General features: G+C 54.7%; 2 protein-coding genes and 1 long non-coding RNA gene across 6 annotated transcripts in view; 1 reads left to right on the top strand and 2 right to left on the bottom strand.

The window, feature by feature from the left end:
- Window positions 1–498: 498 nt before the first annotated feature.
- On the bottom strand, window positions 499–2,411 carry LOC139079316 (uncharacterized). Its single transcript, XR_011532848.1, has 2 exons — window positions 1,957–2,411; window positions 499–831 (listed from the first exon to the last, which is right to left on the bottom strand). It is a non-coding gene; the product is annotated as an uncharacterized lncRNA (long non-coding RNA).
- Window positions 2,412–14,848: 12,437 nt separating this feature from the next.
- On the bottom strand, window positions 14,849–20,975 carry BAG5 (BAG cochaperone 5). 3 transcript variants are annotated; one of them, XM_070593377.1, is made up of 2 exons: window positions 20,636–20,975; window positions 14,849–19,190 (listed from the first exon to the last, which is right to left on the bottom strand). In XM_070593377.1, exon 2 carries the CDS (start codon window positions 19,160–19,162, stop codon window positions 17,819–17,821), a length of 1,344 nt encoding a protein of 447 aa, XP_070449478.1. In that variant the 5' UTR covers window positions 19,163–19,190; window positions 20,636–20,975; the 3' UTR covers window positions 14,849–17,818. The 3 variants fall into 3 exon arrangements, with proteins under 3 accessions (XP_070449478.1, XP_008536968.1, XP_070449480.1); XM_008538746.2 differs by having other exon boundaries at window positions 20,196–20,646; XM_070593379.1 differs by lacking the exon at window positions 20,636–20,975 and adding an exon at window positions 19,819–20,611.
- A 14-nt stretch (window positions 20,976–20,989) lies between these two features.
- COA8 (cytochrome c oxidase assembly factor 8) overlaps window positions 20,990–23,117 on the top strand; it is a 34,499-nt gene continuing 32,371 nt past the window's right edge. Inside the window, exon 1 of one of the 2 annotated variants that reach the window (XM_070593381.1) lies at window positions 20,990–21,161. In XM_070593381.1, the coding sequence (XP_070449482.1) occupies window positions 21,039–21,161 (123 nt within the window). In that variant the 5' untranslated portion in view covers window positions 20,990–21,038. The remainder of the gene's footprint in view (window positions 21,162–23,117) is intronic. The other variant, XM_070593380.1, reaches the window with a different exon arrangement.

Consider the following 23,117-nt stretch of genomic DNA (forward strand, 5'->3'; position numbering starts at 1 on the left):
GGTGCAGACGTCCGCACCGCTCATCAGCCATGCTGTGGCAAGTGTCCCACATACAAAACAGAGGAAGATGGGCAGGGATCTTAGCTCAGGGCCAATCTTCCTCAGCAAAAAGAGGAGGATTGGCAGCGGATGTTAGCTCAGAGTTAACCTTCCACAAAAAGAAGAAGTACTACTTTGCCTAATCTTACTTCCCTCTTTGCCTCAGCCACTCGGAAGCTCAGAGCCAAATTCACTGCCCATCTGGCAAGAGTGTACAAAACTTCACCCTGTTTCATCTTATTTCCCACCAGTTTTTTTCCTGATGTCTTACCCTCCTCCTCCCAGAGAGGCCCTGAGAGGACTGAGGTGGGTGATGTCACAGGTCCTCAGAGCCCATGTTCATGTTGTCACCTGGGTACACTGCCACCAAGTGGTACCTCAGGGTGCCAAATCCATCCTTGTAACAACATAGTAAGTACCCCTTACCCAGCTACATATATGTCTACATGAACAGACATATACATATATGGGGGTTTTTTTCCTGCTACCTGTGTGCCAGACACTAGTTTTGGTTCTTTAATCTTTAGAAACCAAGGCAGTTCTCATGTCCTGGGTGACAGAACCATTCCTAAACTATGGCCACGGGTATTTGTGAAGTCCATGGAGCTGAGGTTCTCAAAAGGAGGTCCCGGGACCAGCGGCATCAGTGTGCACTGTGAGTTCAGTGGAAATGCAGATTCCAGGCCCCGCCCCAGAACTACTGGATCTGGAACTCTGGGGGTAGGGGGCCCAGCGGTCACGCCAGAGGAACCAGAATCTCTCCAACTCTTCTTCTTTCCTTTCTTTTATTTCCTAAAACAAACAAAACACACTTTCATTAACTTAAGCAGGGTGGTCACAGCTCTATGGAAGCTCCCAGCACCATCCAACTCGCCCTTTTCGAGGCTGCACTGTCGTCAGTTAGAGCTCGTCTTTGCCTCAGTCTGGCTGGAATGTTTGCCTGAGTCCCAGACCCTCCCCTCGGGACTGCCGTGTCTCCCAGCGGCTCCCAGACGCCCTTGGGCTTCCAGAGTGACAGGAGGCAGCAGAGGAGCGCTGTGCACGGACCTCTGCGGGTCCTGATTTGAATGAACCAAATGCTTTATTTTACAAAATGAGACAATTGGGAAATTTGAAGCCTGAGTGGATATTTCGTGAGTTTAAAGAATAACGCTTTTTTAGGTGTGTTAATGATACTCTGAGACGATGGAGTGGCTGCGATCTGCCTCAAAATAAGCGATGAAACATTCATAATCCTCGCGCCTGGAAGCCTTTGCTATTCTCTCTGCTTTTGCATTTCTTTGACATTTTCCTAATAAAAAGAGTTTAAAAAAGAAAAGAAAAGAACAAAGTGCCCCAGGCTGCTTCAACTGTTCATTTGCTTGAGGCTCCCCAGCAGCGGAAAGAAGCCACCCAGGGAGCCCCACCCTCGAGGACTCCCCATGGTCACGTCCCTCAGCCTCCCCTCCCAGGACCGCAGTCCTCCTAAGTCCAGGACCCCAGTGCCTCTCTCAGGTAGTCCACTGCTGGGGGCAGCAGGGTCTGAGGGTGGCCGAGTGGCCAGCAGGTCATGTGCTGTGGGGCAGGTGGCCTGTCCCTGGCAGAGGCAACAATGAGCTGTCCATTCTCCACCCCTCCCAGCGTGGATCTGATGGCCACAGACCCAGAAGCGAGTTTGCCTTGGTCAAGGGTGGGCCATCAGAGTGGCCCCCAGCATCAGAGGGCGGGAGAGGAGCAGGGGGCTGCAGAGCGGCAGGGCCCCTCACTTCCCGCCCCGAGGAGGTGCTATCCCATACTCCAGGGGGCCCTCTTTTGGCCTCTCCAACTTCAGATAACTACCCTGTCTCCTTCTACACGCCCCCCTGCAACCCTGTACTCCCTGCCCCCAGCTCGCTGCCACCGACAGGCCTGACCTCATCCTGTGCCCCAAGAAAATACCTTAGAAATCCATCTTATTGCAGTATAATTTACACACAATGGATGACACCCATTTCACTGTCCAGCTCCAGGAGTCCTGTACCAATGTGTGTGCCTGTGTGAACCCTCTGCCTCCTCCTGTCCATCTCCCCCACCTGGCCGCAGGCAGCTCGGCTGCTTTCTGTCACTGTCATTACATTTGCCGGGAAAGTGAATCTAAATAGGGGCATGAACCACTGAATGTGACAAGATCTGAACACAGACTTTTCATGGTTCCCAAGAGTGCCACCAGGGCAAGTAGCCAGCATGTGGCAGTTGGCAGAACCATGGCCGCCTGAGCTGGGAACCTCAGTCACCCAGGGTGCTGGGCACACAGGATGCTGGCGGCTCTGTGCCTTGGGACACACTCAGGCGGATGAGGCCCGGCCTGCGGAGGGGTGGGCCTGCCGAGGAATGCCAGCGGCCGGCTGCGGGGCGGGGTCAGCGGGGGCGACCGCAGCATGTTGCTAAGCTACGGGCACAATGGACATTCCGGCCACTAAGCAACCGAGGAGAAGCTTCTCAGCGGGGGGAGGACCGGGGGCCCAGGCCACCCCCATCCCCTGCCCGGCGGCCTGGCAGGGACATCAAGGTGCACTGGCTGCCCAGCTCCCCCTCCCAGCACCCTCTGTGGTCCAGGCCCACGAGCTGGGAGTCCAGGCAGAGGGTGGCCAGTGGGGGTGCCTGCACCTGGGCTGACCCAGCTCTCCGGGCCGGCCACCTCCCCCTTGCCTCTGCCTCCTCTGGTCACGCTTCCTGGCCTGTCCCCCAGGTCCGAGTGCAGGGCGCCCAGGGGGTCCTGGCCAGAGCTTAGAGCTTTTGGTGGGACCCTGGCCCTCCACTCCCTGCCCTGTCCCCAGCCCTTGTGTTCAGCACCCCCACCTCGAGCCCAGCCTGGGCGAGGCTGGCTCTGCTTGCGGCCACACCTGGCAGGGCCCCGAGCCCCCTGCGGCCGTCGCCAGTGTCCAGCCTGGCCTCTGTTTGTCTGGGACAAGATGAGGGGTTTTGTTTTCTCCCTTGGGCTCCACTTCCTCCCTCCGTGGAGAGACTGCTAAGGAGCTCCAGGCCTGAGGGCTGCCAGCTGGCGGCTGGGGCAGCGGGCTCTGCGGGCAGGCGAGGGAGGTCTGAGGAGCCAATCCTTTGAGTCCCATAGATGGTGACGGAGCTCCTGGGTCCAGCCACCAGGGCTTTGCCCTCGCAGTGCCCCCTCTAGCACATTCAGTCCCACTGGGCGGCCTCCACCCTACAGCCCTAAGTGACTGACATCCCAGGACGGCAGCTAGCCTGTCTCTGATCTAATGGTGGTTTCCGGGGTCCCAGCTAAACTGCACATTCCTTGCAGTCCAGGAACGTGTTTGGATCCCCCCTGTGCTGGGCCCGACAGAGGGCAGGCGCTGGATAAATGCAGCTGCAGCGCCCACCAGGCAATGTCGCCACCCTTTTGCGCTCTCGGGTTCCCCACTGCTGCTTTTCACAGCTTTTGTCACTCTGCTGTATCTCCGCTGACCCCCACTGGGCTGGCTCCCTGGTCCCTGCACAGGAGATGCCTAGTGCAGTCTGGAGGAGGTGACCCGCCTTCACCTCACCTTCATGTGGGCAGTTGGGAAAAGCAGGAAGGCAGAAGAGGGGCAGGTTTCTCACAGCCCCACCCCTTGGGGGCTGGGTGGCTTTGGGCAAACTGACTTGCCCTCTCTGAGCCTCAGCCCACATGCCCTATGGAGTACGGTACCCACAGGAGCTCCCCAGCTGGGTTTGTGGGGTTTCCTTGAGAGCCAATGGGGAAGTGCCAGGGGTGCCCAGGCCTGCCAGCCCCTCACCCCACCACACGCCACACACACGTATGCACACAGACAAATGCACAAATACACCTGCCAGGCGTCATGGGATCCAGAGAGATACTGGTTTCAGCAGCTGAGGGTAAGGAATATCACCCCCAGAGCCCCTCCCGTGACCGAGCCCACTCCAGGCCAGGGGCTGAGCTGCCTGCCGCTGCCTGGGCTGCCTCCTAACACCTCAGGCTCCCCTTCCCCTTCCTGCAGCCTCCCACCCCTCAAGCTTGCTGGCTTGACCTGGGGACCCAGACAGACAGCTGAACACAGACCCCTGCACTGGGCCGAGAGCCCCACAGCTGCCACGGGGCCCAGCATGGCATCTGGGGTAGAGTCTGCACCTCGACAGGTGCGGTGACTTAACAGGAGCAAAGCCGGGGAGAGGGCTGCTTCCTTCCCTTCCCCCACTCCATCCACTTCCTGGGAAGGAAGCCCAGGCCTCACCAAGGCCTCAGAGGGGCCTCTTGGGGTCTCTCCTAGGCTGAGAGCTGGGGACAAAGAGGCAGCTGCCAGCAGGGTGGGGAGGGGGGCTGAGGCCTTTGTGTGTGCCCAGCCCCTCCTGGTGACTCACCACCAGCCAGAGAAGGGCCCTTTCTTCCCAAAGGCGGCCGTTGGGAATCCGCCTGGGGACAAAGCTGCTGCCAGGCGGGGGACCAGCAAGTGGCATAAATTAGGGGGGGCTGAGGTGGGGGAAGGGAGGGCGGCTGCAGCTGGTGCCTGGAGGGGAGCACACACTTTTGCATGCACACATGCACAGACGGACAGCCCCAACCCCACTCACACCCCAGTGCACAGGGCTGCTCCCCTCCAAACCTCACTCATTCATTCATGCCTACTCCTTCATTCATTCCACAGGTGGTTGCTGGGCACTGACCCTGGGGATGCAGAAGAGCATCTTGTAGATGAAGGAGTGAATGGATGGCTGATGGCGGGACGCCCTGTCTGGAGGGGGAATTGGGTCAGACCCACGGGACCCAGGGTTGGGGTAGGGCAGGGAGCTACTCGTCTGGAGCCTGTGCTCAGACACCCACAGCTGCCTGTCCCCGTGGGGAGACCGAAGCCCAGCACGTGCTCAGGCCCGAGGTCACACAGCAGACCCCGGCCTGGTTCGCTCCCCGGTGAGGTCAGGAAAACATGGGGTTTTGAGGCATGATGTTGGGTGACATCCACCCCCTGTGGGGACAAGGGCTTCCAGTCCCCAGGCCCTGGGTCCTCCACAAAGTGTTTTTACAGCCTTGCTGGCCCTTGGCCCTTCCTCCTCAGGGCACTGCACCATACCTGAGATGACCCCTCAGTGAGACCCTGCTGGGTCGTCGTAGCCCAGGGTGGCCAAAGGTGGCAGGGCCACATGGACATCACAGACAGAGCCCGGCTGGCACAGGGCACCCAGGCCCTAGGGCTGCCCCACGAATGCCCCATTTCTCCTCGGGCAGCTCGCTCAGCCTCCCTGGGCACTGGAGACACTTGTCCCCATCCCCACAGCTCTGAGCGCACTAGGGCCCCAGGCCAGGTGGGCTTCTGCAGGTGGAGGCAGCCAGTCAGGAGCTGGCCCTGAAGGTCAGGAGGCAGGCACAGGTGAGCTAGTGCTGTCAGCAGAGCTTAGTGTCAGGTCCCGGGTCGTCTTCAAAGAATCATGGCCCTCCCCCCAACCCCCACTGAGTGGAGCCTGGCCCTGGAGTCCTGGCCATGCTGATGACAGAGGCCGAGAGGGTGGCCGGGCATGTGAAGGGCACTGGCCCTCCTGAGGGCGCTGTCCCATGAGGGGGTGTGTGGGCAGCTTGGGACTCTGTCCTCAATGTTCCTGGCTGCCCCCTCCCACCCAGACACTGTGCTGCCTCGGGGGCCTCAGACTGAGGCCTTTGGTTGGGGACATAGAGACCTTTGGGGCCTGTAGTCATTCCAGCAGCACAGAGCCCTGAGATTTCCAGGACTGGAAACTTCCAAAGCCCTTTCACAACCACTGGGTCTGCAGCCCCCAAAGAGATGAGGAGGAGGTTACTCTGCTGAGCATCTACTAGGTACTAGACATTTCTGCACCCCCACCCCCACCCCCGTTTATGGATGAGGAAACTGAGTCTCCACGGGGCCAGGTTCAGCATCCTTTGTTATGGGAAGGCCAGGAGGCTTCCAGGGCAATGAGCTCCCAAAGGCTGGGGCGCACGGCCCCTAGGAGCCTCAAAGGCCCTGCAGCCCCTCCCAGGAGCAGAGACTGAACAGGGCGAGGCGGGGGCGGGGTGTAAGTAGGCCAGTGCTTTGTGCTGCGTTGCTATGGCGCTGCCATTGCTGCTGTGCAGGCTTCCTCCTGGGCTCGTTCCCAGGACACCTCAAGGCAGCTACTAGGCATCCCTCCCCAGCCCTGCCCATGCCCCCTCCCCAGTCAGGGGCTGCTCCCAGTCTCTGAGCCCTCCTCTCTCCCCCAGGATCCTTGCCCACTCTCAGGCTCGGGGAGGCGGGTGGGGCAGGGCGGAGGGGGGATGGGACACATAGCAGAGTATGTCTGACCCACCCAGTCACACACACAGTGACACATGCATACACACAGCACATGTATGAATGTACACGGGCTCACAGCACATTCATGCATGCACACAGCACATGCATGCATGCAAACATGCTCACAACACGCATGCACGCATATGCCTGTGCACACGCTTGTAGCATACAGGAATGCACACATGTGCACACAGCACACATGCACAGCCACGTGAGGCACTTGGTGAAGCTGCAGGAGCCACTGCAGTTTGAGGCCTCAGGGGCTTCACGCTCACCCCCAGGCGGAGCTGGAGGTGAGGCAGCAGTGGAGACCTCCAGCTCCAAGACCAGTCCCCTCCAGGCTGGGCCTCAGAGGCCTTGGCAAGGGGCCAGCCTTGCCTCATCCCCTCACTGACTGCGGGAAGGAGGGGAAGGGGCTCTGCTGGCCTAGGATTTTGGGGACATGCTGGCCTAAAGGGAAGACATGAGCGGCACTGAGTTCAGACGGGCCGATCTCTGGGAGGCGGTGGGACCTGCTGGGCTCCCTCCCACACGATGGCCCTGTGTGCGCCTCATTGACCCCATGATGGAGCAGATGTCACCACCCACTTCACAGTGGCCCAGAGACGCACTGGTGGGCAGCTGCCTTGGCCAAGGCCTCGGGTAGTCTCTGGGGCCTAGTGGGGCACAGAAAGGGGCCCCCGTTGTCCACTGATGTCAAAGGGTGGAGTCTGGGTGTTGGAGGAGGGAGCTGACCCCAGGGTCTCTGAACTCTCACCAATAAGGACCCCACTGAGGGTGGGCGGGAGAGGGGCAGAGGAGGTGAGTTTCCTAGGGAGGCCCCCTGGGGAGAGGCTGGGCTGCTCCTGGGGGAGCACACCCAGGTCTTCTTTGAGGGTCACAGCTGGGCACTTTGATCCCGTCTCAGCCTCCCGTCTGACAATACAGGGCTGGCCAGGGGTGCTCAAGCCCACCTGAGTCTGTGCAGGTGCTGGCTCCTGAGGAGCAGGAGAGGCCTGGGAAATGGGACGGCCCCCTTACCAACAGGTGGGTCCCAGTGCGATTCTGACTGCACCTGCCCAGGTGGCTGTGACCCCGTGTGCGCACCTGTCCTTTGGGGTAAGCGCTGCTGTGTGAGGCAGGCTCAGAGGGTGTTCTCGAAGGGCAGGGCCTGGCTCAGAGCAGCGGGGGAGTGGGTGCTGAGAGGCCCCACAAAGCTTCCTTGGGCCGGGGCTCAGTGGAGGGGCGGCAGAGGGAGGGGGGCTTCATGGACAGACAGGTGGGTGGGCTGGAGCAGGGGGCATGCCTAGATCGTGAGGGAGAAAGGGCAAACAGGAGGCAGCCAACATTGGGGGAGCAAGGCTGCTGGGGCCATGCCATCACCCCCATAGCCTGCCCCACCTGGCTTCTGTGGGCAGCATGGAGCCAGCCTCTGGAGGCCTGCTTGACATAGTAACAGGTGACCTTTGCCTGGTACACCGTCACCTGAGCTGTCTTGGTTGCTGCCAACCCCACAGTGCAGGGTGGGGACCCTGTCAGCCTGGGATGGGCCCTGGGAGGTCTGCTGGGGAAAATTGAGATCCGGAGTAGGACAAGGCCTGACAGGGCTCCTTGAGCCCCGGGAGCACTGGGGTAGGCCCAGGGAGGGTGAGGACCAGCCCTCTCTTCCCGCTGCCCACAGCAGCCTCTCCTGAGGCCCCCAGCCCAGGCTTGCCCACACACTGCAGAGCTTCCAGCTCCTTCCTTCTCTCCAGCTTCAATTGGCTTTCTCAGCTCTCCTGCCCTGGATGCCAAAACACAGGAGCCCCAGTGGGGCCCCAGGACAGAGGATGGGATGGGGATGGCCCAGCTCCAGGGGATGCCTGTCTAAGGCCAAAGCATCACAGAGCCCCGATGGCCCAGCACATAGATCTCGGGTCCGGGAGGTGGCATTTGAAAGAAGTGGCATTTGGTTTGGGTTTGAAGGTTGAGCCCCAACTACCCAGAAGGGAGGGACCAGCCTGTGCGGGCAGACAGGGTCCCCCTTGCCTGGCAGACTGCCAGCTCCACCCTGATGGTGTGGGCCACGTGGGCTGTCGGTGGGTGGGCCTGCCGGTGCCTGAGACAGTCTTCCTAGACCCCCAACTCCGAGGGGCCAGTCAGAAGCTGCCAGATCCTCAGGGCTCCATGCGACCCCGATTGTGGCGCGTGGTCGTGGCGTGACGGGTCACCGAGAGCACCATGCACCATTCGGGGGCAGAGGCCGCAGCCTGGCGGCGCCGCAGCCACCTGTCCACCACCGTGAGGGCAGGTGCGCTCGGCAGCGGCCCAGGCGCGACAGCTGCGCAGCCTGCCGCCCCTGCCCGTCTTCGGGCCGCTCCCTCCACACTGGGCCGTCCGGGGCTCCGCGAAACCGGCCCGCGGGCGCCGCCTGGCGGCCGCACGGACAAAACAACGGGCGGGGCTCAGGGGAGGCGCGCCAGCTCGGGAGACCTCCAAGGTCAAGGGGCCCTGCCCACCGAGGAGGTGCACCGGTGCAGGCTGGGCCGGGCGGAAGGCGGGGGGTGGGGCGGATCTATCAGGTCCTCCTTCTCCACCCAGCCTGGCAGGCCCTGCACGGGGTGGAGCTCAGACAGGCCTCTCGGGGATCTCACCTAGAGGGCCCCCCCGGGGCAACCTCCCACACCGCCTGGGAGCAGGCCTAGGACCTGGACCCTCGAAAGTCACCGGGCCAGGTTTGGTGGAGCTGCTGTGGGCTGGGCCTGGGGAGGGCCTCCCTGGAAAACGCCCCAGTTCCAGAGGGCTGCCTGTACCTGCAATCCTGACCCCTGAGGCGCCCAGGGCTCCCCCCACAGCCAGCAAGGCCTGGTGGGATTCAGCCCTGCAGACTCTCACCTGACGCCCCATGTGGCTCCAACCACAGGAGCCATTTCACCTCAGGGCCTTTGCACTGGCTGCTGGTCTGCCTGCCTGCACACGGTTCCCCAGACCCTCGTGACGCCCCTACCCACAATGTGACCTCAATAGCCGTGTTGGTCCTAGGATACCTGCCTGTCCTTTGAGTGGCTGGGTGGGGGGTGAGGGTGGGAAGATGCCTTTTTCTGGGAAGGTGGAACCTGGACCTCCCAGAGAAAGTAAGGCATTTGGACCCAGGAGCTGAGTGCCACTGAGAGTGCCCTGGGCCTGCCTAAGCCGCCTTTGGGGATGGTGGCATGATGAGGCCCGCAAACAGTGTTGAGACAAGACCTCAGGCTCGAGAACCAGCAGCTGGGCGCCTCCCTGCCCCAGGCCCATGGGACGTGGCTGGCCTCCTGCCATTTAGATTCTCTGCACCTTTAATAACCAGCTCTGAGGCCAGCCTGGTGGTGCAGTGGTTAAGTTCGCACATTCTGCTTCGACGGCCTGGGGTTCGCCAGTTCGGATCCCGAGTGTGGACACGGCACAGCTTGGCAAGCCATGCTGTGGTAGGCGTCCCACATATAGAGGAAGATGGGCACGGATGTTAGCTCAGGGCCAGTCTTCCTCCGCAAAAAGACGCAGCTTGGCAGCAGTTAGCTCAGGGCTAATTTTCCTCAAAAATAAGTAAATAAAATAACCAGCTCCTTTTGTTATTCAGCTGGGCCCAGGGGGTTCTGTCACTTGCACTGCTTGTGTGACCCTGTCTCCATGTCAGGCTAGACCCCTGGGAGCCCCCATCCCCTGGTGCCACCCTCACTGCCCCCCAAATCCTGTCTCCTGGGTCTCTTGCTTTGCCTGCTTCTCTCACCCCTCCCTTCCCCCGTGATCCCTGCTCTCAGTTCAGCCCCCACTGCTACTGATGTTGAATGCAGGGTGCGCAATCAACAAAGCACCTAGCCCTAAAAGACCCAACCCTCCGCGGCCACCAGGGCCCCTGCCCCCGCTCCGTCCCCTGCTCCCTGTCGACATTCTCCCAGACCCTCCAGTACGCTTGGTGCCTGCCCCTGGGCCTCCACACCTACTGCTCCCTCACCTGGGAGGCCCTCTCACTCCACGGGCCTTAGTGTAAAGGTTGTGCCCCTAAGGGACATTCTCTGACTCCCAGCACGGCTGCCCCCCTCTACCCCTGGGGCACACATGCAGGGCACACGCACACCCTCTCTCCTGGCAAGGCACTCACCACACCTGGGCTGTGTGTTTCACAACCCCCGTCTGCCCTGTGACTCGGGAGACACATCTGGGGCTGTCGACCTCATATGGCCCCCAGGACAGGGGCCCACGGAGTTTCACCGAATGACCCAGGAGGTAATCCCACCCCCTTGGCTGCCCTTCTGCCAACTCCCATGGCGCTTACTGCCTCCATTCATTCATTCAATCAACAAATATTTACTGACTATAGAACAGCCAGGTGCTGTTCTAGGTATCAAGGCTACAGCTAGGAATAAAACAGTTCTGTGTCCTCAGAGTCTGGATGGGTGAGAACGAATGGCCACGTGCCGTGGCAGCAGGCTGTGTGACCCTGTGCAGGTGATGGGGCAGGGTGCTGCCCGCCGAGCCAGGCTGCGCTGATCTCTCAGCTCACAGCGCTTGCTGGTGGTTCACACTGCCCTCTGGGTTTATTTGGCTCAGTCTGAAGCCAAGGGTGGCTGCTGGCCACCCAGAGCTCAGCTTAGACATGCCAAGGACCTGGGACAGCAGCATAGGACACAGTCCTTTCTGCAGAGATCAGGTGGCAGCAGGTCCGCCCGTGACCAGGCACCAGGAGACAGCAGTTCCATTCTCCATCCTCCTTGGGGAAGTACAGTGACCCAAGGTGCGGAGAGAGGGGCGGTCCGCACCTGGACCTCAGGGGTCCACCCGTGAGCAGGGGCATGGTGCGCCTCCCGGCAGAAGGCTCTGCCTGTGCTCTCAGCCTGACATGCTGTTTCGGGCATGCTGCCCAGCCCCAGGCCCAGCTAGGAAGACGAGGTGATCGAGGAGGCCACAATGTGCGCCATGTGCGGCCTCCCTTGTGTGGGGGCTGCGAGTGTCCCTTAGGCATCTCACCACCGGGCCGCTTAGCCAAGGGCAGTTGGTCAGAGGTGGGGGTGGCAACATGCGGCCCTTGGTACCAGGCACTTTTGATGCCACTCAAGGTGGCAAGGTGGGCATAAGGCAAGTTCCTGACAGCGATACCAGGGTCCTGGCCGCAGTACAGTATACCAGGGTTCTTTGAAACCTGAAGAGCAGCTCATTTTAAACACTGTCTGAAGCTATCTAAAGATCTAAGATTTCCCCTTCATTTATTCAGCAAGTTTTTTTGAACAAGTATTATGTGTCGGGAGCCGAGGACACTATTTCTAAAGAGTTCATCCAAACGACCCGAGTGCCTCTTACTGCCGGGCCTGCGGCCACCAGGACGGAGAAAGGGCTCTGCCTCGAAAGACATGGTAGCCTGTGAGGGAGTGACAAACGAGCCAGTGGTCCCGAGAGCTCATCAGGAGGAGGGGCAGGCACGGAGGCCATGCCCACCGTCTGAGAGGGACATGGCAGGAAGGCTTCGGGACGAAGGTGACAGAACCCACACACGCCAAGCAGGGTCACATGGTGCCTTCCACTCAGCACTCAGGACCACCCGCCTCCACGTCCTGCGTCCCCCGGGGGATGGACGAGGTGGGATGATCACATCAGTGTGAGAGGACTAGCAACGCCTGTTTGGGAAACAGGAGGCTACAGGGAAATGGCTTGAGTGTAAAGGATCGTTATACACATGAAATCAGCTGGTTGCTGGGACCACGGAGTGAAGATGAGATGGAGGGGCAGCGGGGGGTGGTTAGTGTTTCTCAAACTGGGAGTCACGGACCCCTGGCAGCTCAGAAAGGTCTATGCATTCTAAGAGGGGAAATACCAACTTCACTTGGAGGATAAACTGGAAGGATACATTGTTTCCAGCTATAGTTTACAAGTGAAAGAGGCTGGGACAGAATGAGATGCTGGTTTGTTAAGATAGTATTTCTTAAGGTTTCCCCATTAAAAGGCACACGTGACTCACTGACCTTTGGAGCTCAGTGTGGTTCGTATTAACTAGTTGAGTCCTCAACCTTCAGCGCTGAGGACCCCACGTCAGAAGACCCTGAGGCTCGGCGGGGCTTACTCCCCAGCTCCCAGCTGCTTGGCTGGCGTTCACAAACGTGGGAGCTTTTATAAATACCGATGTCCCGACTGCACCCACACCAGTGAAACCAGAAGCGCCGTGGGTGGGACCCCGCCTCGGCCCGCTTGTGCTGTCTGTGCTGTCCCAGACTGGACTGCTCTGCATTTCATATCAGGCCGGCGGCCGCAGGCAGTTCCTTGAGCAAGTGAACACCTGAGCATCGGAATCATCTCTGAAATAAAGATAAAACTAACAGCGGCCTGGGAACTGTTCCGAGAGTTCCAAGTGCCTGGAAAATGCTCCGCTCGGGGCCTGGCACATAGAAACGTTCAATCGATGATTGCTTGAAAAAGGAAGCACTTCAGTCATACCAGGAGCAACAGAAGACACCCTCAGACACTTCCTGACAGCCCGGGACCCTCACACCTGCAGCCAGGTCCCTGATTTGGGCCTAGCTTGCACTCCAGCTAGCGCCTTTGTACCCCAGAAGCAAGAGCCAAGCTTGCCAGTCCAGCATCCCTCAGTCCCCATGCATCATTGCTCCACAGCCCACTCCCGGCCTCCCTGGCCTGTGGCGCCCTTTGGTCTCTCCACTGCACTCTGCACCTGCCCTGCTCTCCTGGCATCTAGGCCTTTATGCTCAAGACAGATCCAGAGGGCACATTCATGATGTCATTTATCCCCTCAACTAGACTGTGGTTTCTTTGGGGCGGCATGGTATAATGGACATTTTCCAACCATTAGCAAAGCACTAAACACACTGTAGGAGCTTGATAAGTTTTTTTTTTTTCTGGTGAGGAAGATTGGCCCTGAGCTAACTGCTGCCAATCCTCCTCTTTTTGCTGAGGAAGACTGGCTCTGAGCTAACATCTGTGCCCATCTTCCTCTACTTTATATGTGGGATGCCTGCCACAGCATGGCTTGCCAAGCGGTGCCATGTCCACACTCGGGATCCGAACAGGCGAACCCCTGGCTGCCGAAGTGGAACGTGCGCACTTAACCGCTGTGCCACTGGCTAGCCCCAAATCTTCCTCTATTTTATGTGGGATGTCGCCACGGTATGGCTTGATGAGCAGTGCTAGTCTGCACCCAGGATCTGAACCTGCAAACCCTGGGCCGGCAAAGCAGAGGGCCCACTGAGCTGGCCCTCGATAAGTTTCTAACGTAAGTAATCAAAGCCTAATGTCAGTTCCTGCAGCTCGCAGCCATGGCGCACAGCATGGCTGGAGCACCCTGGGCTCTGTCTGCTCCCAGCTTCCAACTGGGCTAGCTCAGTATATGTGAGGTCTGGGACGCGGAGGCAGCTGGGACCTTGCCCTGGGTGCTCAACATCCCGGTGTCTAAGTTAGAAAGCACCCTGCAGATGGAGGCAGCTGCTTCCCAGGCTTCGTACTCCACTGAGAAGCCAAAGCTGGAAGATGAGAATCTCGTTTTGTCAGACAGGGGCTTGCAGGCCACTCAGTGGGCCCAGGGACCTGGATTCACAGGTGCTCGCAGCCACGCAGGGGCCTACAGAGAATGGTTCCAGTAGGAAGGTTAAGCAGAAGGCCGCTCCCAGCCCCAGGCACGGTGACTAAGGGTGGTGAAGGGGCTGACCTGCTGGGTTGGGCAACACCTTACAATGCAGTGCTGTGCACGCAAAATCATCAAATAAAGATCAATTTAAAAAAAAAGGCCTAATGTGGTATAGTGCATCTCTGTCTGTGGCAGAGAATTTATTAAAAATTTCAAATTTCCCCAAAGTATTTCTTTTTAGCCTGTATCCCTTGTTTCTTTTCGCTTCTGGGCCTATCATAGATTTGCATGGCTGCGCAAGCCACCTCTGCTTCTCTATTTGGATCTCCTAGCAGACATGAGCAGGCAGAGAGAAGACAGGAGGAAAGAACCCGCAGGAAAGGCCAGAACAGGAAAAAGAAGTTCCCGCTGTGCCGACCAGGGCTGATGACAGACAGACCACTGTCCAAAGTGAATGTGACACGTCCTCACTGGAGGTAGAGCTGGGGGGTGGCGGAGGGCTCAAAATTAAGAGCATTTCAGAAACACTGGAAGGACTAAATGGTCAGAAACACCCACAACATCTCCATTGAGAAGATGAGTTTCAACGGCACACCTTAAACCTGTTCTCTGGGGAGAGGATCTTTCCAGAACCACTTCTCAGAGTTTCTCCTCCTTTATACAAATCAGGTCAATGCCTGCATCTGAGGGGCTGTGGGCGTCCTCGTGGAGGAGTGGGGCGCGAGGCCACATCTCTCCTGGGTGTGACAGCTGTTCCCTGGTCCCCACAGTTCCCGGGTTGTTTAAACTGGAAGCTACCCCTTCACTGGTGACTGGATCCTGGTCTGTGGTCAGCACTGCCACCTCCTTAGACTGCTGCCACCCACTGGAGTGAAGGAGCCCACCTCCCTCACGCCTGGCCTGCTCTGGTAAGACATTATTCCTTACCCAAGTCAGACAGTAAATGAAGGTGAAAACATCAGAACAGAACTCACACCTCAGGCTCACATCCTTTCTCCATGGCACAGATAAGCTAAGAGACTTTTTTTTATTTCATTAATAATTAAGGGTATACTAATATATATATCTCAAAAGAATACTGAATTATTTAAGACATACTATTACTATAGTCATACAGTTAACAGAGAGGGCACGGGAACCAGCACAACGGAGCACCACATCTGTATTATATACATCAAACCAAGGGCAAATATTTCTCCAATTATTCTTAAGAATACCAGATGAGTTAAAAGCTGAAAAGCTTTGCTTAAAAAAACCCTGTATATACAGGATAAGCTTAGATTCTCAAAAACCAGAAAAAAAGTGGCAAAGTAAGACAAATGAGAAAAACTCGTTAAACTTCTTGAACATACTAAATGATATCAAATATATTATACCAAGGCATTTTAGCAAAATAAAGCATTAAACTGTACTTCGTAGATATATTCATCACATTTATTTTCATAACGACTTCATTATAGCTGGACTGACTTTAATCTGGATAAAGAAAGATCTGACAGTGAAGCTGACTGCATGTCAGGTGAAGAAAGCAAGCATTCCCAGCTATTTTGCGCATGAACATGGACTATACCGTTTAATGCAGACCCAAGGCCAAACATTTTTAGGGGGTAGGTTTTACTTCCATTACAGATTCTCTTCAGGTAAGATCATAAAAATACAATACAATGCGACGAGCCCAATTTACAAACTACATGCGGCAGGCAGCCCATATTAACACAGACAGCTCCAACGAGGGACAAGAAAAGCTAAGTCTGGTGTCACTAGGGCTCATTACGGGAGCAGAATAATCAGGTACAAGAACTAGAAGAGCTGAAAACAGGAAACGCCATGCCTTAACAGTCACTCAGGGTCATCTGACGATTTCGATGACCGAAACCAGCGCGTGAGAAATCCAATGACGGTGAAGAGTTCAGTATCCTCCATCGCACGCAGCGCTCACGCTCGCGGCTTAGCAGTCTGAGCCTCCTCCACCAAAGCCACAGGAAACCGCTCGCAAGAACAATAGGGGAATATCCATCTGCCTTCAAGGAACAACGGCTATGTTTAAAGGAAATGCTGACACTGAACTTTCAAATCTGAAAGAGCCTGGTGTGGGGTGTGTCTGAAGTGAACCGGAGGACGGCCTCGATTTCCCAGTGGTACAACTGGGACAGTGCTCGAAGTTAGTCTTCAAGATGTTAAGAGCACCCTAAAATCTGACAAAGAATAGCAATCCTAAAACGACTTTGGCCAAAATGAGCTTGAGCTACCCATGACCTGCGCTGGGAGAGCCCACAGCTGCCAGGAAATGACCTTGCAGATGGGAGGGGCACTGCCCAAAGACCCCAACTGCCCTTTGACCCCACTATCCAATGATTCTAGAACATTCTAGTAGGAAAGACATGTCAAGGGCTTTTAATTTGGGGGCAATAGTGAAACAAAGTGAAAATCTGTTGGGGGCTTATTATCTTTTAGGTATTTAGGGCTATTCCTTTATCACATCTTTAGCTGTTTAAAGGAATAATTTCCCCATACAAAGTTGCCAAATTACTACCTCAGAAAGAGAATAACAGATTACTATAGAGTTCAAAAGATGTATTCTAATATGATTATTTTTGTGAAAGGTGACTACAGAAAGGAGTCTGCTAGTTATAACACTGGGACTAACATGTTGTCAAGGCACTTCAGAACTCTGGGGAATTCCTTTGTTCACAGTAACAGGGCAACCGAGAAAGTGGACCCTCAGAAAGTATTTACAGAAATATGTATACCCTTTAGCAGAAGAAAGAAACACTTCATGCACTGATAGACTTCACTGGCTCTTTTAGGCACTAGAGAAACATCCACATGCCAACAACATGAGCTAAGGAGCAGGCAACCAGAGCAGCTTTCGCTACTTTGTCCCCAGGAGTGCGATATTTAAGATGCTAGTAGCTGATGATAACTTCTCTGACAAGATATAAAGGCCTGGTCCTGCAGGGCTCCAGACAGTTCCTGCTCTCAGACATTGTACAACGGCATTGGGTAGGTTTAACAAGTCTGTCTGTTACGCAGCCTGAAACCACAGAAGCAGCCCTTTACATGCTACATTCAGACACTTTTGCTTAATTTTAGTACAAGCTGACAGTGGTACTAATCTCCAGTTCTCATTATCCTACTATAGGTATGAGTGCTTCCCTCTTTTTTTAAAGTCCAGTAACTTCATTTAAATGTTTCCATCCTTATAAATTACTACGGAAAATGATAAGTTCAGATTTTACAAACAAAAACTTGAAGGTGTTAGCTGCTGTTTTATTCCTTCTCCAATGCAGTCTTAAAGGCTTTTTTGCTATTAATTTTCATAATTTTATGTTGCACACAAAAATGATTCTCCCCTCTAAACGAAGAGTATGGGGGAAAATACAGACATTGTTTTTCAAACAAAAAATGTTTATGAAAGAACAGACCATCGGAACAAACAAAAAATCCCACCCTATGAAACTGGGTGGGACTAATCAGTCTTTATAAATGAAAAAAATCCTTCTGCTTTATTTAGCATAATAAAATATATCATTGTACTACTTTTGTGCTTGGACCTTTCTTCTATTGAAACAAAAATTTTCTCCTTTCTCATAATTGTTCTAGTATTATGTAAGGTTATGTCTATGCCTAGATTCTGAAATATCTGTATTTTAATGCTTGCACAACCCATTTAAACATTACAAAAGCTTTCGCTATTCTACTTTCTGATTAAAGAAACCACACCACAACATACAGATAATGATCCAAATGGAAAAGTTAATGTGCTGTAATGATATTTGTTTTGCGACATCAAAAGCAGCTGAGATACTGAATATAATTTGCTTGAATCATAAATACTGAGATTGAAATATGCATGTATAAATCTCATTTAGGCCCAACGAACTGAAAGCTCTCTGTAAATACATAGAAGTATATATAAAGTGCAAAACAGGAAATATCAGCTGGAAGACCTCTGCTGTTAGTACTCCCACTCATCGGACTTCAAGTCAAGATAGCTGAGAATATTCTGGGCAAGCTTCACTGCCTGCTTCCTGGCAGCCTTACACTTCTCTTCCCCTTGCGGATCCACAGCATCCAGGGCCAGCAGCTGCTTGGTGAGCAGCTCTTCCAGCCGGATGTAGTTCTTATCAGTTCGATTTCCATCAAACGACAGAACTTCCCCCTGGATCTCTGACAAGTTCCCAAGGATGTGCCAGACGGCTTTGTGTGACGGGTGCTCCTCACAAACAAGTAGCTTTCTCTTCTCAAGGGCCTCCTTCAAGTCAATGTAGGTGATCAGGGTTTGCACTTCAATCACGGCTCTTCTCCTGGCTTCCCGGATGCAGGGGTTTTTTTCCAGAGTTACTTCATCCAACTCTCCAATCAAGCCCTGCAGTTCTGTTTTGGAGCTCAGGTACAGTTCAGAAGGATTCTGTGCTTGAAGCAGCTCATTCTTAATTTCCCTCATTCTCTTGAGGACCTTTTCTATTTTTAAAATGGAATGATTCTGTCTCAGGTCGAATGCGTGAGTAGTACCTGCTTCCTCTTCTAAATCCAGGTATTTCAGTAATTGGTTGATATCTTCTACTACCTCCCTGCGGTAATTTCTGATTTCTGTGCGCCCGCACACATCTAAAGCATCCAGGTCAGCAATCAGCCCCGAGAGCACACAAGACAAGTGCCTGCAAGTCTCGTTATTGTTCACTCCCATCAGCAGCGCAATCAGAGTGCCTCTGGCCTTGTTCACCTCACACATCACAGAGTTAATTTTGGCGACTGAAGGATGCGCGTCCTCCGAAAGCGGCAGGGAAGGCTGCTTCTTCATGCAGTCTTCGATAATCTCTTGCACTGCACAGACTTTGGTTAAAGTGTGATACCTCGCTTTCCGCAAGGAGATCTTCCCTCCAGTTTTAACGTGTGTCAGCCTCAGAATGATATCTTGGATGCCTTCTTCAAATTCATCTGTTACGCGGTTGCCTCCATTATAAAATGGCACAATCTTCTCTTCCACCAGGGACTGGGCTTCCTTAAAAATGTTCTGTATTTCAATCCGGTGTGGGTGGTTTGCATTCTGCTCCAGCTCTTTGAGAAGACGCTCTGTCTCTTGTGCCGCCCTCTTCCTGGCTTGCTGAATATCTCCTTTTCCTTCTGTATCTACAGAGTCTATTTCAAAAAGCTGTTTTGTTAGAATCCTCTCCAGTTTCTTGTAATTCTTGTCATCTGATAGACCACTGAAGCCAATTACTTGCTGTTCTATACTTTTCACTTCCTTTTGGATTTCCTGAAGCCTACTAATAGAAGGATGTTGGTTTCCCATATCCATACTTTTCTTGTGTTCAGTTTCACAAGCACTAAAAGATGACAAGAATAACTTATTACATCACAAAGTTTCTGCAGAACACTAATTGTATATTCATTCATTCTAAAATTCTCATCTTAAAACGATTCTTAAGAAAAAGTTATTATTATTATTGTAATCCAAATGACAGTCATACTCGAGCACAGTAAGAAGAATGACTAATTGACTCCCTCTCCTGAAAACAACATAAACACAGCAGCCATTAAGAACAGGCAGGGGTTACTGCAGGGCCCAACAGGAAGGACCTGGTGCTCTGGGGCTGTGGATTTCAAGTTTCTTTCATTGTACAAGACAGCAGCATGTGTCTTCATAAGTACAGCATGGAGTTGAACTATCAGCTTGGAAAAAGCACAACTATCTTAGGTCTTAACACTGAACGTTGTTTTTTTGGCGCCAGCAGGGAACCTTGGTGGAATGTGAAACAGTAGCGCTTCTAACCTTCCAAAGGTTAGGGCACCATCTAAGCACCCCACCTGGCCACGGAGCCATACCTAGTTTACAGAACAAGTAACTCTAAGCCAAACAAATACCAGTGGTTCCCAAACACCCCCGACAAGTCCCCGCTTCTACATTCCTCTCCGTCCCTTTATGCACTTCTGCAAAGCCACCCTGTTTCTCACCTCACAAATCTTCCCGGCACAGGTATAAAATCCCACAGGAGGGCCGACTGGGATTATGTTAAAGGCACCATCTTGGGGCTTTAGAGGCCGACTGCCTCAGGCTTATCACGCTCCCCTTCCCCCACAATACATCCCACAAAAATGTGACAACTATGAATAATTCACTAACTAGCCTCCCATTAAGAATCCAGAAAGGCTTAACGCATTTTTTCCCTGCTTTTGGGTTTCTATCAAACAGCTCACTGGAGGTGCGTGGATAATCAATTGAAACCAATCCCTTGTGGGTGTTCAAGCCAAGAATGCGCCCCTGGGGGCCCACGAAGGACAGCTGCCTCCCTTTCTCCTCTCCTCCTCGTCCTTCCCTCCCAGCACTTTACCCAGAAGAGGTCTCAGCTGGTTTGGTCTTGGCTTCCCGTAGGTGAGGTGGCGAGGTGGAAGATCAGCCCTTTACGGGGTGCGGCACCGGAGCTGGGCCCCCAGCAGCATCCCTCCCACCCCTCCCGGCTAGATCTGAACGGGGCAGCCGGTGAAGGGGCCGGCGGTGGCGGCGGCAGCTACTGGCCGCTGCGGCCGCTCCGGGCGTCTCGCCCGGGCCCCACGACGCGCCCGCCGGCCTGACCTCACAATGGCCCGCGTGGGGAGGGGGCGGCCGGCCCGGGCACGCATCGGACCCAGGGGTGGGGGCGGCGCCGAGTGCCGCCCGGCCAGAGCCGGGTGGAGCGCCGGGGCGGGGGTCGTCCGCGGGAGCCCGCGCCAAGGGAAGGCCGCCCGCCGCCGTGGAGGGCAGGGGCCCGCGCAGCCGCTCCGCCACGCTCACCTGTGCCGCCCGCGCCATCGCGAGCTCCGCCGCCGACGCCCTGAGACACGGCAGCTCCCGCTGTCGCCCTGGCCCGGCAACCCCGCCCACGGGCCAAACAGCCTCCGCCCTGGGAAAGCGTCCCCCGGCGGCCGCGTCGCACCTCGACCCGTGCCGAGCCCGCCGCTAGCCGCCTTGCGCGGCAGCCTGGAATGGCTGCGGCCAAGGACTCGGCCGCCGGGACCCCGTCCGAGCCACCCACCTCCCCCCCCCCCCGCCCCGCCCCCGCAGCCCGTCACACGCAGGGAAAGCGCACGGTCGGCCCCGCCGTTCCCCTCCCGCTGGCTTTGCGACCGTGCCGTAAGGCAGCCCCTAGCGCCGTCGCGATTCTGCCGTGCGCCGCGGGAGGTGGGGGGCGCCGGCCATGGCGTCCTTGAGGTCCGGAAGGCGGACGGTTGTCTCTCCTCTCTGCCGCGCCTTTACTGGTCCCGGCTCTCACCTCGCCCCCGAGTGCGGCGCTCCGCGCAGGGATGCGGCACCGAGCCGGGTAAGCGGGGTTCCCGGAGAGCTTGGGCCGGGAGGGGTGACTGCAAGGGGCGACAGAGCCGGGCCGCGCCCCTGAGGGACACCTGTGGGTCCCGCACACCTGTGTGCCCAGCTGCGGCGTCAGCTGAGCTCCCCTCGAGCAGGGTCCCCGAGCTGACCTGGGGAGGCCCCGGAGCCCCCGAGTTTCCTGTATCAGCTCCCTTGGTCTGATGGAACTGAGGGTGCTGTTGACGGAACTTTTGCTAATAGAGCAGTCAGCTGGCAAGTTTGTACGTACCTTATTTCTTCTCGAGGGTACTTGTTATATTTAAAGAGCTCTTGATGTGCACGGCGTGTATTTATATTTTGTTCGTGTTTTGGTTTCGTTAAGGTTATTAGTGCTTTTTTTTCAAGCGATGTCTAACTTTATCATCGTATTTTGTAGGACTTCACGTTGAATAGTTTTTCTTGTTTGGAAACTGTGCATATATGCATGTTACTGGCTAAAGATCCACAAAGATTAATGTCTGTAGCAGCAAAGAATGGCAAGCAGTTTTTATAAATTGCACTTCTTTGGGGAAGGATGTTTTGTTTAAGGAAGTCCTCGGCCTTGATTCCAACTGTCAGATGAAAACGTTGACTAACACTGTGGAATGGGCTGCAGATAAAATATTTAAACAAAGCATACAATACTAACACTTCAGTTTGTCAACAGGCTAACAAGGGAGGCTGGAAAGTCTGGTTTAAACAATAATTAAGGATAAAAAAAGAGCCAATTAAGAATTGCAAAATGTGCCTGCCTGTAAATTTTCATTTATTTTGGTCTTTTGCTGTTAGTAGGCTTTTATAAATGCAGCTTTGAAGTTCTACCTAGTTTACAGTTTAGACAAGGAGTTACCAGGTCAAGTGGTCACTCATACTGCAGGCCTCTGGCTCAGTTCCCTGTTACAGTGGCTGCAGTCCTGACTTCCATTCCTAGAACATAGAAATCCACTCAGCATCTTAGTCTTTGGGCAGAAAGATACTCAACAAGTACCCGAAGATGCTCTGGGAGGGCATGCTGAACGTCAGCCAACAACAGTCGTCTCCAGGGTAAGGACCTACTGTAGTTTATTTTGTGAATTAGTGCTCGAAAAAAAGAACAGCACCCAAACAAGGCTTTCTCTATTGTCTTACAGCCTTTTGTTGAAATAAGTCTTACCGTGGGTCTGATCCTCAAGATGAGATCTCTCTGCCTTTTGTGGCCCAAGTGACAAGGAAGCTGGTGCTGTGCATCTGTTGAGCTGCCTAAACCTGTGAAGGTGATAAGAGTGATGAGGCTGAAAAGAAGAGCAGCTGGTCCATGAGTCAGGCCTTGCCCGATTCTAGCGTCACGACCCGTGTTGTTTTTAGCATGTGTGCCCCGTGATGCAAGGTATCGGATGGAACATAAAAGAAGAACAGTTCTTGCCTCAGGGCAGTTTGCGTTTCCTGGGTTTGGTCCCAACTTTGTATGCTTCCTGAGTGCAGGGCTGGTTCTCCAGGTAATTAAATTCCTGCAACACAGAGAGATTGTTGTCTTTTGGTTTTAAATATTAGGTCATCGTCTTCTTCTTTTTTTTTTTTTTTGAAAGATTGGCACCTGAGCTAACAACTGTTGACAATCTTTTTTTTTTTAATTCTTCTCCCCAAAGCCCCGCAGTACATAGTTGTATATTCTAGTTGTAGGTCCCTCTGGTTGTGCTATGTGGGATACCACCTCAGCATGGCCTGATGAGCGGTGCCATGTCCGCACCCAAGATCCGAACCACCGAAACCCTGGGCTGCTGAAGTGGAGCGTGTGAACTTAACCACTCAGCCACGGGGCTGGCCCGATTTTCACTTATTTAATCCTCACAATTCTGTGAAGTAGAGGCTTTTATCATGCCCGTTTTATAGATGAGGAAACACAGGCACAGTAAGATTGAATAATTTCCTCAAGGTTGTAATGCTTGCACAT

Source organism: Equus przewalskii, chromosome 25 (genome assembly GCF_037783145.1).
Source record: "Equus przewalskii isolate Varuska chromosome 25, EquPr2, whole genome shotgun sequence".
Classification (NCBI taxonomy): domain Eukaryota; kingdom Metazoa; phylum Chordata; class Mammalia; order Perissodactyla; family Equidae; genus Equus; species Equus przewalskii.